We start from the raw sequence: 18,273 nt of genomic DNA on the forward strand, positions 1-18,273 counted from the left end.
AAGGATGGTAGGGACATGTTCCTACCAATGTCAAGTTGTTGCCGAATTGTCCCTACCGATATTTTTTCAAACGATCTTGTCATTTTAACTTCACATAATGTTCCCAGTAAGATGTTTGCAGAGTTGCTGGGTTTGTGTGTTTTCTGTGTTATAGTTTAAACATTTCAAACATCGTGGAATTAATTTGTTGTTGGTTTGTGATCATTGCTCAGATATGTCATTTTTTTTAAACAACTTTATTACTGTAGGCGAAAATGCCTCCCAAAGGTGGAAATAAGACATCAGGTCCTTTTTAAATGAAAACCAAAGTGTCAGTAACTGCTGATCTAATCAGAACGTTCTGTAATTAATCCAATATTTTATTACTTGCAGGAAACTTTTTGTTGCCAAAATCAACCAACTGTAAGCTCAGGTGAGATTTGAAGATGTCTTACAGCAGATTAAACATAGTAGCACATTACCTACAGGTTATTACACATTTATTTTCTTTTAACATTCGTTAAAGTCGAAAATCTATTGTTCCTGCCAAAAATCTGGAAACTGTTATCCACTCCTTCATTACCAGTCGACTGGACTATTGTAATTCCCCTCTCGCTGGCATCAGTAAAAAAATCTCTCTCTACAGCTCATCCAAAACTCAGCCGCCAGGATTTTAACTGGGAACAAAGAAACATGATCACATTTTGCCGATCCTGGCTTACACTGGCTATTGTTCATCGATTACTTATAAAACCTCACCCCAAGTTATATTTTGGACCTCTCATTGCCTTATGTTCCTTCCCGCTCCCTGAGATCCTCAGATTCGTCTTTTCTCGCTGTTCCAAGGTCCAGACTTAAGACAGAAAGGCAAAAGAGGCTTTGCAGTTAGGGCTCCTTCTTTGGAATGACTTCCCAGAGGAGATCAGGGCTGCAAACAGTTTCCTCTTTTAAATCAATTTTTAAAAAAACGCTTTTTTAAAATTGCTTTTCGGTTAATTCATGTATTATTTATGGTATTTTATTTAGTTTTAATCTTTTTGTATTTTTATTCTGTGTCCTGTTTTTATTGTAAAGCCCTTTGTAACTATGTTTACAAGAGTCCAGCTCTCTATGTGTGCATATGAAAGACAAAAGAGAGAGATAAGTTTATTTTGGTTGTCCGACAAAAAACTGACCCTGCCAAAGTTAAAACCAAACCCCGGCCCTTGACTCAACGCTCAGTGCTTTCCGGTCAGCGTGACGGATGGTGGATTGATGGATGAATGCCAGGTGATTTGCGTGAGTCAGACATGAGGTGCATCTCATACATCTTATTTGTCCTCTCAGTTTTCTCACTTTCCTTCTTTTTCGTCACTCCGCCTACGCAAGACACAGTGAAAAGATGTGAAGGAGATAGAACTGAGGCAATCAGATTTTAAAGAAAGCAAACATGTTTTCCAGCCCAGTATCATCTGAATCGACATCAGTCTACTGATAACATGTGCACAGCCGGATCACCTGTCAGTGGGCTTGTACAGTAACTGCTCTGTACCATCTTGTTGATTTGGAGTATGTGTTAACATGATGTAGTGAAATATTTTGAATATTGTCACATAAATCTGCACATTTTGACAAACAGTTTCCTTTACCAGTTTCATTTTTGCATCTGGATTTATTCATGCTCATTCATGCATTTTGTTTCTCCTCCTCATCGATGTTGAAATAGTTTATTACCCGTTCGGGAAAATATGAAATGATTTTGTTTCTGCCCCATGTGATTGATCGCTACACTGAGACTAAACAGGAAACTACACTTGCAGACAATCAAAACCACGTTAAACGCTGAAAGAACAGAACAGACACAAGCCAGCAATGAAACCAGCTAAAGACACTCTAAATAAAATCATTTGACTATGTGGGAAAAAAAACATAAATCATATGGCTCATCAGCAATAATCATATTATGTGAATCATATTCTCCTGATCTCTCTGAATGTGCCAAGTCGTGAAAGATCATCAGACCATCTGGCTATTTAAGAGACACTTGAGAAACCTTCACTTAACACATTTATCCAATAAAAAAAAAAAAAAAATGTTCTAACGCCCAAATTTGTGCTGCTATTTCTTCTCTCCTTGATTGCGGCTGCTGTTCATCAGATCATCTGCAGTATAGAATCACATACAGATTTCCAATCGGTGTGTTTCCAATAATAATAATCCTTTGGGAATCCTCCTCCTTCCTCTTTCCTCTGTCCTTGCATCACCAAGCAGCATTAAAGAAACTGACACAACCTACATAATGGCAGGTAATGTGGGGACAAATGAATGAGGAGAGGAGATAAGAAAAAAAAATAAAGATGCAAAGACTGTATGTGAGACAAACACGTCCTCAGCACCTTCTTGACAGATCACCCTGCTCCTAAGGTTTGAGCACATCATGTAATTCCTCATTACAAGAACTGATTAGTCTCTGTCCCAGTTCCCTCTCACTGCCATATCATCTGTGGATTGCCTTCACCTTGTGTCCCACTGAAGTGCCTTTCAGTTAATACACGGTGGATGCATAAGCTCCTGCATTTTTCCTCCTCCTCCTCCTTATAAGATTAAATGTGTTATTAAAAGGGGCGGTGTGAAGTGATATCATATCTCTGCTAAACCAGAACACGCTGTCTGTCTCTCTTCTCTCCGTTCCCCTCTTTGGGTAGCACATGTAGTCAGCACAAGAGTCCATGGAGTGATAATGTGAACCCCTCTCCTCCCACCCGCTGTCCTCTTCCTGTAATGTCTGTGAACAGGCAGCTGCACATTGAGGCGGACTGTGCTGTGACCAGTTAAAGCGAACCGCGATCCCTCCCAGTCTCTTCTACTCTTGCCATGCTTCTCTTCCTCCTATCTATGCCCCCTCCACCTCCGAAATCCTCCTTCAGCCGGTTGCTAAGCAGCACGGGGAGAGCTTGACAGTGTTGACGCTGTGTGCGCGGGACCACTTCCTGTAAACAGCCGAGTGGGTGCTCTTTGCTCTCAGCTACAGAGGGAAGGGGGGGGAGTGAGACGAGACGGCCTAAAATAACCCTTTCTGACTCTCACAAAGAGACGCGATGACGCGCAGTGAAGGGGAAAAAAAAAAGTGTTATTTCATCCGAAGTGAAAATTTCACAGGGTGTCAAGATAGCTGATAGCTACGGGAGTTTCAGGAGCTTCTGAACTGTATTTTCTTTTCTTTTCTTTTTTTTGTTTTTTACTGTTACAAAGCATGAGGCCCAGATTAAAAATGAACACAGCTGACAAGGGCCATTTAGGCCGAGAGCTGGTGTCACTCTGCATATAGCAGGACTGTATGTGTGTGTGCACCCTCACTGGACACAACTCACAATGCATTTTCAGTCTGTGCTCACTTCATGATGCTGATTTTGTCACAACAAATAAAGCACATCTTGGACTCTGGATATATTATGTAGACAGACACAAACAAAGCTGAGCCAGATATGTTCTCACTTTGAGAATTTCCTTTTGTCATCAGCAGGATTATAAATAGTATCCGTTTGAAATTTGTTTTCGTCTCGGGATACATTTTTACTCTCTTTGTGTCTTTCTTGTGTGTTTCTTCAGCTCTGTGGCGGTGAAGATGACCACGGCGCGGTACCGTCCCACCTGGGAGCTGGCCGTAGACCCCCTGGTCTCATGTAAGCTGTGCCTTGGAGAGTTCCCTCTGGAGCAGATGACCACCATCACACAGTGCCAATGTGTCTTCTGTACACTGGTGAGCAGGACACAACACACATCAACCAGGTTCTCGCAGCTGTCAACAGAATGATGACTTAAGTAAAAAAGAAATGATCCACAAATCAGGTTTATGCATCACCAGAAAAAGAATTTTTTTTATTGAGCTGGTGCAGAAAAACATTAGTTCATTCACAATACACTTCAATGAACATAAGTCGCCCAAATCACTGTTAAAGTAAATGTGATTTTCAGATGGATTTTAACTTAATAAGAACCACGCAGGATTTGCACGGTATTGTAATCAGTAATGAGCTCAGGATCTATTACAAATCTCACATCCCTCCTGTGTAACACAGGACCCGTGTGAAAAAGGCCAGACTAGTAGGGAGGAATAGTAACACCCACTGTCAGATCCTAAACAATCTAGTTCAGAGATGAGGAAACAACAAACCGAGAGGGACCACTAAAAATAGCTTCTTCCTTAGAACACTGTGAGTGGCGGCGGTCATTATCAAAGTTCAGTTGTACCGTTTATTCTACAAAGGTCAGTCATGATGTCAACACAAAGAGTGCCTTATATCTCACTCAAGCTACTGTTTTTTTATGAGTAATTTCATATTTGATATTTACTGAAGATATTTTGGTTACATTGAAGAAAGAAAGAAAAGAGGAAACTACATACACAGTTGACTGGACCAGTAAATGCTTAAGGCGACATTATGTATTAAATCTCACACAATCTTAAGGATTTTTAGTTCATAAAGGATAGGTCATCAGTTGTTCCATACATTTAATCTTACAATCAGTATCATTGTCTTCCCCTACACAAACAAAAGTTGATGTGGCAAACCTGCTAGAAAACAATTGTATATTTACACATCAAGCGGACGGCGAGCAAGATTTGAATTTATTTGGACTTGTGTTTCCAATCTTCTCTCTCCTTTTAGCTCTGTTTTGGCCTCCACTAACTCCTGTGGGAAATATCTGGCTCTTAAAACTTTCTTCACCAGCTTGTTGGCAACTTGCTGTTTTTCAGAATTAAGGTTTTCATCAGATACTGTCGCCACATACCATCACATATTCACCATGTACTCCTGCCGCATTTTCTTAGACAACAGACAAGAGACAGAGATCGAGATAGACTCTATGGCCGGTGTTTGTTTACCAACTTTCCTGGTGCATGATCCGGTTGTTGTTTGTTCTTGTTTTTTTCCGTCTGGCTAACTGATTAGATATTGAACCGGGTTGTGTTTGTCTGTCTGTCTCTCCTTCAGTGCCTGAAGCAGTATGTGGAGCTCCTGATTAAAGAAGGCCTTGAAACTGCAATTAGCTGTCCAGACTCTGCCTGTCCCAAAAGAGGACACTTGCAGGAAAACGAGGTACTGATAAAAGGAAAAGTGTGATTTTGTTTTTTACTCTGATTGACATTAGATTAGTTTGTCCTTTTTAGGTGGTGACTGATTGTCAATAGCACCACATTCCCCGCAGCCCATCAGGCTCATGAACAGTGAATAAAGATGTCCAATATGTCTTCGCTCTGAGACGGCATGAAACTAGATTTTATCAGAGCAGCAATTTCCATAAACGGTGGTTTGCACACAGTGGTGAATAGAAATTTGCAAGTAACTTTGTACATGCAAATGTAGTACATGCTGAACCTGAGGTGCGTGTGCATAAAATGAACAAAAGTACATGGTGGTTTCTTATCTCTACAGATCAGTTTTTACCATCTCACGTATCTCCTATCATACTGCTCCTTTTCATGTCAAATAAAAAGGTCCCAGTTGGTAACATGAACATGTTTGCAGTTAGTTTAACACCTCCAAACCCCCTCAAAGCCCTAGCCTTACTCAAGATCACCACTGCGCTGCACCTACCAGTGTGTTTATTGCATTATAATGAGCGTGTACTTACATGCTTGCCTTCCTAGCGGAGGTCAATCGGAGGGCAAAGCACTCTTCACCCTCCAGGCAGTTTGGTTGATGGACTCACCCTCACTCTCACTTGGTCTCGGAGGCTCGGAGGCACAGCATGGTTCAGCCCACCACGGCCTTATGTTTCTAATCAATCAGTGTCAGCGGCCCTCACTACTACTCCTCATCCCTGTCTGCTCTGACAGCAGTGCCTTCACCTTTTTTATAATTGACTGCTCTTTTACAAGCTCGTATGCTCATTTCATTACCCAGTAAATGAGTACATTTAACCTTGAGTGGGCCTGTGTATGCACCTTGAATATATTCTGGCAATTGTATTCCCCTTTTTGTCTGAGAATGGGATGAAGGGCCTTATTGGTAAGCAAGTAGCAAGTTCTGATCTTGTTGAAATTTGACATTGTTCTGGAAATGAAATTCACATTCTGAATGTATAATCGCTTCTCACAGCTTCTGTCTATAAATACGCACAATGACCTGCTTATTTCCCTCCCACTTCTCCTCTCCTCTCTCCCTGTAGATTGAGTGCATGGTGGCCACGGAGATGATGCAGAGATACAAGAAACTTCAGTTCGAAAGGGGTGAGTAAACGCAAGAGCAGCCGCAGTACGTCAGTGTTTGCTCCAGAGTTCCTCAGTGGGTGTTGTGTGGACAAGGGCTGTCAAACGCAGACACACGTGGACCCTCCTGTCTTCCCCGGGCTACCGTATTTCACCGTGACACACAAAAGGACGACGACAATCCAGTCCAGCACGTGTAGCCGATCTGCGGCTTATTCTGTGTAGAATCACCCCCTGTGGACTGTTCTGCTATTGAATTACACCGTGGGGTATCTGAGGAAAGCTAATAGAAAAGATTTGGGCTATACTTGTTTGCTTAGCAAATCTTCACCAACATCAGATGCTTTCTTTCCACCTATTTTTCATGTCCAAACTGAAGAGCAGTTAACAGATTTAACAGTTTCAGTTACAACTTCTGACACAAAACAGTTCTGGACTGGTACCATTCACTCACTGCAAATAATCATGTAGTTGGCGAATATTCTTGTCACAGGTACTCAAGCCTAACCCTTGTCTGATTTGTACTGTATATTCAGACTCAACCCTGTCATCATCATCAAAGTATAACACCAGCTCCCATCAAATATACATGAAGGGCAAAGCCTTCCAGACTTTGTTTAAAGAGACTGTAATTGGATTGGTTCAGCACCAGTCTCGTAAACTGTCTGCCTGACTCTGATGGAGGCTGTTCTCTTAGCACAGAAATATATTTTAGTTAAATCCCTTTTATCTCTGTCTCAGTGTGCCGCTACATATTCAGTGTCTACAGTTCACACTGTTTGTAGAATAAATGTTAACCTACTGATAAAAGGCTCGGATATCAGTGCTGGAAAAGATAATGGCAGGTCTGTGTCACTTTGCTGCATGCTGTCAATGTAGATATGCTAATCAGTAATATTAGAGATCCCTCGCTACAATCGAAACCAGTAACCAAGCAGTGCTATCGCTCTTTGATGGTACTCGTCATGCAGGTTTCTCCACCTACACAGAGGCACAAACTGTACACAGAACATGCAGATCACACTTGGTTGAATAAATGCATGAGCACAAACACTTATATAGGAACACAGAGGGGGGTCCTGCAAATGAATCAAAAATCCTCAGAAAAAGCTGTTGATGCTGCCTAGATAAGGGTAGTCAGCCGTCTCATCAATGTCCCATCCAGTCAGGCAGAACAGTTGCTGTACCCATTCCATATTTTTCAGGCTGAGCCAAGAGTGCATGTGGAACGTGTGCTCGGAGTTCTTGGCAGAGAGGCAAGGGGAAGGAAGGAGAGGATGTAAGGGCAAGTGCATCATGCTATGAATTTAGAATAGAACTGGAGGAAAAAAACACAAAAACTCATCTCTTTACCACCTGAGAATATAATAGAAAATGATTCAGAACTAAAAATGACACACATTCAAAAGTCATGGAAATTTGTTTACAGACAGCAAGACAAAAATGAACATCTCTACAAATGCAGTTTTCCGACATAAGCAAGTACAAAAATGATCCCTGAAAATTGTACATTATATAAAATATGCATGAGCAGGAAGCCTACAAGTTTGCATTTCCATTTCAGGTTGGAGGTTGATTGTCCCTTCCTGAAAATGTCTATGCAGCCATGCAGAGAGTTCTGGTTTTCTGTGCTTAGATTTTGAAATGTCCACACATCTATTTTGGCTTTCACCGCAATACGTAGAATAGATTTTTTGCAGGTGTCACTCAAACCAAAACATCAACACCAACTTGACAACTTTCTACCAAAAAACTGTTGTGAAAACGATTTTTTGTGATGGGGTTGAAATGATCCTTTTAAGGGAGCATCTGTCCATAACGCTGGCACTTCTCTTGTGCTATTAGAGGTGCTGCTGGACCCGTGCCGGACGTGGTGCCCTTCTTCAACCTGCCAGGCCGTGTGCCAACTAAAGGAAGCAGATTCTCCGACACTGCCCCAGCTGGTCCAGTGCGCCGTCTGTGCCCTGGAGTTCTGCTCGGCCTGCAAGGCCAACTGGCACCCCGGGCAGGCCTGCCAGGAGAACAACCTGCCTATTACCTCCTTCCTTCCAGGAGAAAACAGGTACTGCTTTTTACCTGTTGAGATAATTTACATTTTTTAACAATGGTTTTGTCTTATCTCATCTGTGTCTGTGTACCACATATACTGACAAACACATTCATACATGTTTCTTTTCTGGTGACTCTTTGAGGCTTTCAGCAACTATTAAGTGTTAGCTACAGCTGAAATGATTAAGTGATTAGTCAATCAACAAAAAATTATTATTTGGTAATTAACTAATTGTGTGGTAAAAAGGCATTTTTAAGCAAAAATGTCAAAAAGAAATTTGTTTTAGCTACTCAGATGCAAATACTTGCTGGTTTTCTGGCTATTCAATGATATTAAACTAAATATCTTTGGGTTTTGGACCCTTGGTCACACAAAACAAACTATCTAAATATGTGAACTTGCGCTTAGTATTAGTATTAGCTACTGGATAGTGTAATCACCTGTTATAATGTAATAAAAGTACCCTTTAAATTGGTCCAAAATGTAATTGTATGTATAAATTAATTTGCTTAAGTTATTATTGACCCACTTAAAACTGATATTTTTACTGTTAGAAATATATTGACGAAAACTTAAATAACTAATTAAATTTAATGACTTGAGTGATAAAAGTTTGCTCAGTTTTATATCAGCAGTTGCAATGCTGATATAATAATGTTATCAATCAACATTATCCAGCATATTTTTACTACTTCTTCAAACATTCAGAAAGATATATTACTTCATTTTGACATATTGTGACAGTATCAGTTGCTATAAGGCCATATGTGCAGATGCAACTGGAAATGATATTCAGTTTCTCAGAACTGAAGTAGCATGTCATGCTCAGCTCACCTGACTACCATTCAGTACCACTAGTCAGTATACAGCAGGATTCACTCAGTGCATCTTTAAATTTAGAGTGACAGCCGGTCTGACTGGCTGTTTTGTAGCCACTGCTCAGTGGAGCATCAGCCAATGCTCGAGTACAAATTAATAGCCAGACATAAAACAATCTGCTGAAACTTAACTGCAATAAAGTAGTCTGAGGTGGGCGTATTATTCATTTCAAGGATACAGGATCTGTCTGTAAGAGTAGAAGAGGGCTGCCCCGAGACATATGCTGCTGACCCGTTTTCTTTGTGATATCCTCTTACTCTGGAAACGTCATTAGCTCTGCTGAGCTTTCCTCTATCAGCACAGGTTCAGGACCAAGCCCAGAGGCCACAGTGGAGGGAAAGAGAGGATTAACAGGTCTACTCTTAGTTGTAAAAAGCCCTGGTGTTTGAACTACACTTGTTCACTGTAAGAAAGTCTCTGATAGCTGGATTCTGATTCTTCTTTGCACCCCAGGCATTTTATTATAGCTTGGAGGATGGATGATGACTGGAGAAATTCTGATTGTCCCCATATGAATGGTCCACCTGATCAAGCAAGCGAGACTTATGTCAAAAATGAAAAGTTCAGAATTACTCATTTCTTTCCTTCATCCCAAAGACAGTCATTTTCTCCCCACAGCACTTTAACCTGACCGCTGTAGTTGCCCAGAATAATGTTTAACTAGAGTCACCTAAGAATGTTAAAAGCTGCCCATTAGATATGCAAAGTAGATGATTTGATTGACTAACTTTAGCTGAGGTTGCTCCAGAAAAACAAGGAATGGCTTTATGCAGGGCAGAAATTCAGAGCCAGTTTCATGATGGCTGCCAGGTGTCAGATGAATGGAGGTGTACAGAATGTGCTGTAATTCAACTCAAGGCACACTGAGATCAATTCATGGAGAATTGGCCTGGAAATGAATGGGCTTGTGTGCTGTCCTATGACGACGCCCAGAATGACAGCTACCTGCTCGCCTGCAGATTTCGGCTGTCAGCACTTTACTGAAACAGGAGAAATGGATACAGACAAACTGACACCAACAGGAGAGGGAAAAAAATAAGAGTCAGGGAGGGAGTTCAATGCCATTTAGTGATTGGTGGTTTTTAGAGAATTTGCAACCTCCTGAACTAAAGCTTTTCACACTGCTGGCACCAACCGCCATTTCACACAATCCTGTTACGCCAAAGATTGTAAATATTGATTACCGCATAAAAGCAATCTCATCCGCAGCACTTCTAGTAAACTGAATGTTAAATGATTTTAGATTTTATGTAATGTTTGGAATTTAAAAAAAACCACACATCAGGCTTATGTCTTTCTTCTCTCCAGCTCTTTCTATAAGAATGAAGAGGATGATGCACCAATCAAGCGCTGTCCTAAATGTAAAGTTTACATCGAGAGGGACGAGGGCTGCGCGCAGATGATGTGCAAGAACTGCAAACACGCTTTCTGCTGGTACTGTCTGGAATCTCTGGATGTGAGTTGGTCTTTACTCATTTCTTTGTCACTTGATATTCACTTCAGTAGCAGTGAGAGCAACATTATGCCATTTTTCTCCAACACTAAAAGTCACTACACTTAACTGTGTTAGGACACTGTGATAATCTTGGATGTGGACATCATTTGTCTCCTTGTGACAACAATAGCTTTCATTATCAGGAAACCGCAGCATAACCTTGGACTTGATAAGGAAGGAATAAGATGTATTTGCATGTTCTGTTTTTTTTTTTCCTTGAAATTCATCACAAGACAGATGAAAATGACAGGTTCAGCAGAGCTTGGATAAAGGTGACTTATGAGCCGCTGTACCTTATGTAATCCTAATTGTGCGAGCGCTGACGTGAGGGCCGCACAGGTCATTTAAAAAGCAATTTAGTCTGAACAGCTGCCCGTGTCTTTCAGACTGCTAATGGTCAATCTTTATCTCTGTTGCGTGTGTTTGTATGACAGGATGACTTTCTCCTGATCCACTATGACAAAGGGCCGTGTCGAAACAAACTGGGCCACTCCAGGGCGTCTGTTATCTGGCACAGAACGCAGGTGAGAAACCCATCTCTCTCCTCTCTCTCACTCACTCAGCCCCCACCCACCTCCCCTTTAACCACACTGCAGCATGTGGCCATACATGTGCTCTCTGGTTCTGCCTCTTTCTCTCTTTCTGTGTGACACGCACTCGCATTCGGTAACGGGCTGGTAATATCTTGACAGCACAATAGGAAAAGGACAGCTTGATCCGTCCGCAGTGACAAGTGCCTGGTGGTCAGTGTCCTGCTGTTTCCAGCTAAGCCCGTTTATGTACACCTTTCACACTTAGATAAAAACATTTACATAACCAAGGTCTTCTTTACCTACAGGTAATAAAATGAAATGACAGATTATATGAGAAAGATTGGATACAACATGTAATTTCCCTGCATGTGATAACATGTTTTAGTCTGCGTCAGAGGTCGACAATGTTCAGTACCCACATTTCACCTTAATATCTCTCCTTAGCCAAAGTGTCTATTCACAGGCATCACCTCCCTTTGTCCAACGTACTTGTTATTTTGTCAACATTAGCATACACACTGGCATCTGTTGCCCAGTGGGGCAGGTTGAGTCATATGATTACAGTTCAGCTGGTGGAGGCCAGCTATAGCTTCACTGCCCTGTGAGTCTTTGTCTCTCTCTTACTCTCCTCATTTCACCCCCTCGCTCCTTCATATCTAAAAAGCCCTTCCGCTCACTCCCTCATAAATACATAAGATGCACCAGCGCAAACCTATCGTGCAAAAAACATCCTCTCTCCCCGTTGGTATCGGATTACATGAGGTTTATGTGTCCATGCGAACCATGCCATCGGCTAAAAGAAAGGTCATGTCCTAAACATGTAAGCATCATCAGGGTCTGTTAATCAGAGGGAATTGTGCTCAGTGCACTGCACTTTCCTCTGCAGCACAGCCTGTGTACTAGCTGTAAAAAAAATAGTTAGGACAGTTAGTAATGTAAATGTGGTCTTTAATAATAGGCAGAAACCTGGCTGCAAGTGATCCCCCAAAATCTCTCTTTGACCTCAAAACGGGAGGAAAGGCATTGTGCTATTGTAAGTCACTGTTGAATGTGACTGTGTGTTATATATTCCATTTTGTGGCTCTGCGCTTGCTGGTGTTTGGCTCCCCCATGTGGTGAATTAACTAACTTGCACCGCTCATAACAGTGAAGAGAAATTTTCATTAAATCTTCAGGTTTGTTATGTGTTTTGCCTTGGTAATGTTAGAATTGCACTGAAATATTCAGTGCAATACTATGGGTAATAATAATCTATGGGTAGTTAGGATGTGTTAGTAGTTGTTCAGACTGTTCCATATTCAGAACATCCTACATTCACCACCCAAACTACAAATGTTCATCAACAGCCTCCCTGGTATTGATGGTTTGACTGAGAACCGGTAAAACCTGTGTCTGTGTGTTAACTCCTGGCACTATGTCCAGATAGTCAAATTTCTTTGCGTTGCACTGTGCAGTGACACTTTTTCCAGTCCCTGTAGCCTGACCTCGTGCTTTGCATGAGGTCAACTGTCTTTGTCCGTCTCTTCCCATATTTCACTCAATGACAGAGAGACATCTACACACAGCTACAACACAAAGTATAATGTGAAAAAGGAGCTTCCCAAATCTGGACAGAAGAACTAATTCACATCCTATTAGACTCATATTATGTTTAGATAAAATAATAATCCTTAAATTTACAAGTTGTTTTAATTATTAAATCTTTTCATTAAACCATTAAAATAGCTACAGGACAAAGAGAGATTTCTGAATTTATTGTTTTTGAAGCATTTGGTGACCTCTGCTGGCCACCTTGTGGTATTGCAAGAACAGCTGTCACCTCTTTTGATTCATGAGGTTATGGTTATAATCACTAACAGTTAGTGGTTATGAATAAATAAATATAAGAATGGGCTACTCAAGCCTTGATATAACAAACCATTTTTTGTTTATTGTTTTTCGGTATGCTGAAGTAATGCAATGAGATGTTCTGCTTACAAGAGCAGTGGATAAATCAGACTGTATTGAAATGAATGTGTTTTCTGCTGCTCTCCCTGCAGGTTGTGGGGATCTTTGCCGGGTTCGGCCTGCTCCTGCTGGTTGCCTCCCCCTTCCTCCTTCTGGCCACTCCCATCGTCCTCTGCTGCAAGTGCAAGTGCAGCAAAGGCGACGACGACCCATTGCCAACTTAAACACACCATCAGAGCCGAAGCGGAGAACCGCTGCGAGGATGGGCCATCTTTTTTTCCTTTTCACCCCTTTACATTCTTTTCCTCCCACCAGCTTCCAGTGCTTCATTTTTTGGGCTGAGCCTGCACCGGCCCCCGGCTGCTTTGGGATCCATCGCTCTGCATGAGAGAGGCATGGTAGAAAAGTGACCCGACAACTTGGCCCAATGAGAGATGCGGGGTCAAAGGTCAGAGGAGGTCAGACTTGTCTAAGGACCACTGTGTCCGTGTGTGTCAGACGTTGGTGGTTTGAGAATGTGGAGCAAGTCTGGGCCACTTCAAGTGGTCCGTACGGTAGTTGTTGCTTACTGTGGGGTGGCGAGTTATTACAAACGAAGGAAAAATTAATGTTAAGAAACGCTTTTCTCTTGTATGGACAATATCATGCAGGAGCCATCTTAGAAAGAACATTTACTTTATCGCTCTATTTTGTCGGTTTGTCGTACGCAACAAAAGCTTTTTCCCCCCACCACCACAGTCAATGTAGCTCTACAGGTTCAGTCAGTAGCATTAGAGTTACACCACGCATGTTTGGTGTTCACTCGATTTGCACACAGAACATGATTTCTTTGTCATGTTCACGACTGAGGTAGAGAAGGGAGGCTGTTGTCACTCTCAGCTCAATGTACAGCACGTCCTCTTGATGATGTCAATGTTTTATAACCTGTCGCTTTTAATAGAACTGTGCTCAGAGTAGTGTCTGTGTGTTGTACTTTTGAGTGTTTTCCAAACCGTTTAAAACACGCATTAAAGGGGATTGCCACTCAAATTTAAAATATGCTTCTTTTCTGTGGTTCAGTAAATAAGATTATGAAGGTTTCTTAAAGTATCAGCTTATGTTTTATAGCCAGATGTTTTTCATTGCTATTTTACCATCTCTCCTAAGTCATTCTCTTTAGCATTAAACATTTTAGTCATCTCCATGGATTGTGTTTCCAGGTGATGTTATACATTTTTACAATCCTAGACTGAGTGGTGCTCCCCTTTAAATTAAGCATTAATTTAAAGTCTGTCAGAGGACTTTGTGTCCATATGTTCAGGACCCATTTTAACAGTTCACTAAAAAGAGATGTCACTCCTGTAATTCTCTGATCCCAGGTGGTGATTTAGCCAAATAGAAATGGACAGCCTTAAATTAAGAATAGCCAAAATCAGGCATTTCCCCCTGTGCATTAAAAAGAGTAAAAAAACAGTTAAATCCAAATAATCCCAGGGAAAGCATGTATAAAGGCATTTTTAAAGCATTACAGACAGTCAGTGAAGCCCTTTATATTCAGATGATTCTATGATGTCATCCATATGCCATACTGTTAATAGCCATACTGTTAAAAAAAACTAAATAACTGTCCTAAACTGATGTTCTGTGTTAACAAGGGCCTACATTTCCTAAGCCTTTTTGAGCAGGAGAGCTGATCAACATCCATCCACCCATCAGAAACTAGACTCGGCTCAGATCTCCCACTCTTTGAGACTTAACAAATACCCGCCGGCCCAAATTGCAAACTTGCATATGTTAGTGGTCAGAGTGTCGATGTTTTGTTTTGTTGGTAGTTAGACTTCCAACAACAAGCAGCTATTCCTTACAGGGACGTCAGAAAAGCCTCTACAGTAAATATTAAAGAATGTTCCCTTTTTTTTTTGGGCACATTATTATGAAGCTGCTCTATACTATATCACTTTATCTATGCAAGTTTGTACATTACCATTCTTAAACTGTCACCGATTGGTCATAAACAGCTCTATGTCACGAGTAAAGATAACACAGTGAGATCTGCGGAATGTCACCATGCATTTGCATATCATGGCTTTTGTTTAATCAGGGAGTTATTCAGAAACTATCCATTTTACTTTCATTACGTATGTTGCTGTTATCTTTATTTCATTTAACAATATTTAAAGATGGTGAGCTTGAAAACAAGGACAGAGATTTTCACATTGCATTTATTTAGTCTTTTTTCTGAGGAGTCTCAAATTCCTTTTTATAGTTGCATAGCTTCACAAAAAATGGAAAAAAACGGTCAAACCATTTAGTTATAAACAGATTATTTCAGTATGTATGTCTGCGTGAGGTCTGTCTAATTAGTATTTCATCGTTTCAGATTAAAACAGAAATCTGAGTTTTGCCATCATGCATAGGCATTCCAACGTTTCGAATAAGCCATTTACTTTATCCCTCCCTCTGGTGTAATTCACCAGTGTTCATGTAGCATTTCATGAGAGGTGTGGCTACAGTTACCACAAAAAGGTAGCTCAGCAGTAGCTAATCTAAGCTTAACAGTAGCTAAACATCTGCACCTCCCACCTGTCCTCACTAATTTAGCTCTGATATTCAGTATAATCGTTCTTGTTATTAGTAGCCTTAAATTTTGAGTATCTGACCCGTAGCCCGTTTTGCTTTCACTGACCTCACCTACTCTATGAGCATGATCGTTGGATATCAATGCCAGTCCAATTTTTTTACCTTATGTTTCTTCCCTAAAACTGATTAAATTCCTGAAGCTTTTGTTGTTTTATGACAATCGTGCCAAGCAGATTTCCTAGAAGGGATAAGGAAACTTGAGTTGTCTACTGTATGTGCATTTTGACCATGTATTTGTAATGTATTACAAGCTTTTACAGGGTGGAAATATTTTAATGCTTCTTAATGTAAGCGCTGCACTGTATATGGGTTTCATTGTTTTACTTCTTGATATGATCCGTGATGTGTGTGTGTGCGTGTGTGTATGTGTGTGTGTGTGTGTGTATGTGTGGGGTATGGTGCCTGCTGTGTTTATCGGAGGAGTTTAGCAGCTGAGATCTATGTTGACTCTATAGAAACGTCAATACATATGAGAGATTGCAACTGTACTTTTTAGGAGTTTTCACAATTTTATCTGTCAGGGGTCTGATAATATTGATGGGCAGTGCTCAAGCCTGGCCGGATAAGAATTGATTTTAGATAGTGTATAATATTCAAACACAAAAATGTCACATTTAAGGCACAAACTAGCGTCAAACTACATCCCAACCACTTCCAGTTTTGTTTTTTTTTGTTTGTTTATAACACAACATTTTGTTTTTTAATACATCGTTCTTCTTTACTTATGTTTGCTGGCACCACAAAACAGGTAGATAATGTATTATGCAACAAACATAAAAGGGCCAAACGGCAAACATTGCAATCACTGCAGTGTCACATTGCATAATGACTTGCTTTCCACACTGGGGCCACTAGAAGAGGCTTATCAGGCCTTGATATAAAGGCCTATATAACCACTTAACGTAGATGAAACATCAGCACAGATGTTGGGAGTATGACAGTTTGAATAAGGGCTTGCTTCTAATATTTGGCCCTTAAATGGGAAGCAAGGTATTTATTTTACAAAGGCTCAAGACCTACTTTGCAACTATTCTAAGATCATGGTTGGTTACAAGCAGCAATTTATATTTTATAACCTGTTGTGTCAAGAGATGAAGCTGCATGATTTTTCTCTGACTTCTACATGTTAAATATTACAATATTGTAGCCTCTAAAGATCTTTGAAACGGTAGCGTTGTCACCCTGTCGCCCAGCTTTCTGGTTTTTGTTTTTTTGTTTTTCTAGAAAACATGTTTTGATGTTCAGCCATATGATATACAATGTTGTTCAGCCTTCCTCCATTCAGGTTGGCTTCATGTGTCTGTTACTATTTTGGTTTTTGCTTTTTATACGACTGTGTTACATAATAGTTTGTTGTTACTGCATTATCTGTTTTAAGGGCAGAATTTTTCAGGCCTGATTGGTCAATTAAATGTCCGTCGCATAAGTAAATGGATTATTGTCAGAGGAAATGCTGTCTGTACACAAGACTTCTGTATTTAGAGATGGTAAACAATGTCTCTAGTTTAGTCAGTAATTGAACGTTAATTGACCTGGGTGATAACAAAAATATCAACATTGTAAAATGGCATATTCGGATGAGTCCTGTACAACGTAGACTTGGCATCTCGGTATATCTACAGTTCCACCAACACTGTGACACCAGGTATTAAAGGTTGTTGTTTTTTGTGACTCTGCCCTCTTCATTCATTCACACCAAAACAATCACTTGAAATATTACAATTAAGCATCTCAAACATACCATGAAGATGTCTCGTGGCCCATTAGGTTGTGTAATGGCTCCCTCTGGTGTTAGAAGTGTATAGTTCTCTTTTCCACTCAACAGGGAAGATCCATAGTACAAGATGTGCACAAATGATCTGCATCAGTTAAACAAGAGATTCACAGGTCTGAATTAATCTGCAAAAGATGAGATATGACATACAAGATGTGTAAATTAATAAACACGATATTACAGTAAACATGAAAATCAAACATACTTTCATAAGGCCAGTTAATACACACAATTACAGTTCCTAATAATCTTTAGCCTTTATGCTACAAAGACACATTTATTTACCCTTTTAAGTATTAATTAGTGGAGTGTTTTTACTATTTCATAGAGATGATAAGCAATACAGGCTGAGGAAAACAATGTAGACTAGCAAGATTCAAAAGGAAAAATTGATTATGTGACAGTCACAAGTGTATGTAATTTCCTTTTTCAGTTTTAATCCATCTCCTTTCCTACATGGCAGATGAATAATGTGAGTCATACAATACTTTGTTCTGATCCTCATGAGGCATATTCATCATGTCTTGTTTTTAACAATGACCTTTTGTAGAGCATGTTCACATCTTCTCATCTATTTTTTTTCCCACTTGTGTCAAGCATCTTTCCTTCATATTCACCACAGCTCTGTCTGTTCCATTGCAGCTCTGTCTGTTCATCAGACATGTGTCAGCCTTTTGTTAAGGTCTGCCAAAGAACAGGTTGTTCTCTCCCTCTCTCTGCCTTTGTGTCTATTTCCTGCCAGATGCTGGATTGGGAGCATTAACAAGACAACCCTGAAAATGAAAGTGCAAACGCTTGGTGATA

At 40.5% G+C, this 18,273-nt stretch overlaps 2 protein-coding genes across 7 annotated transcripts in view; one reads left to right on the top strand and one right to left on the bottom strand.

Annotated features, from left to right (window-relative positions):
• rnf144aa (ring finger protein 144aa) overlaps positions 1-17,366 on the top strand; it is a 33,101-nt gene extending 15,735 nt beyond the window's left edge. The window contains exons 2-8 of the mRNA XM_042387797.1: positions 3,568-3,718; positions 4,956-5,060; positions 6,133-6,193; positions 8,018-8,234; positions 10,410-10,557; positions 11,031-11,120; positions 13,169-17,366. Of these exons, the coding sequence (XP_042243731.1) occupies positions 3,584-3,718; positions 4,956-5,060; positions 6,133-6,193; positions 8,018-8,234; positions 10,410-10,557; positions 11,031-11,120; positions 13,169-13,300 (888 nt within the window). The 5' untranslated portion in view covers positions 3,568-3,583 and the 3' untranslated portion in view covers positions 13,301-17,366. The remainder of the gene's footprint in view (positions 1-3,567; positions 3,719-4,955; positions 5,061-6,132; positions 6,194-8,017; positions 8,235-10,409; positions 10,558-11,030; positions 11,121-13,168) is intronic.
• The window catches only part of LOC121880518, a 177,714-nt gene continuing 167,536 nt past the window's right edge, over positions 8,096-18,273 (bottom strand). For 3 of the 6 annotated variants that reach the window (XR_006091561.1, XR_006091560.1, XR_006091557.1), the window contains 2 exons: positions 17,437-17,594; positions 8,161-8,248 (listed from right to left, as the gene is read on the bottom strand). The gene's annotated coding sequence lies outside the window, so the exon portion shown is untranslated. Of the gene's footprint in view, positions 8,249-17,436; positions 17,595-18,273 lie in introns of all 6 variants that reach the window. The other 3 variants (XR_006091558.1, XR_006091562.1, XR_006091559.1) reach the window with 2 other exon arrangements.

Source organism: Thunnus maccoyii, chromosome 16, assembly GCF_910596095.1.
Source record: "Thunnus maccoyii chromosome 16, fThuMac1.1, whole genome shotgun sequence".
Classification (NCBI taxonomy): Eukaryota; Metazoa; Chordata; class Actinopteri; order Scombriformes; family Scombridae; genus Thunnus; species Thunnus maccoyii.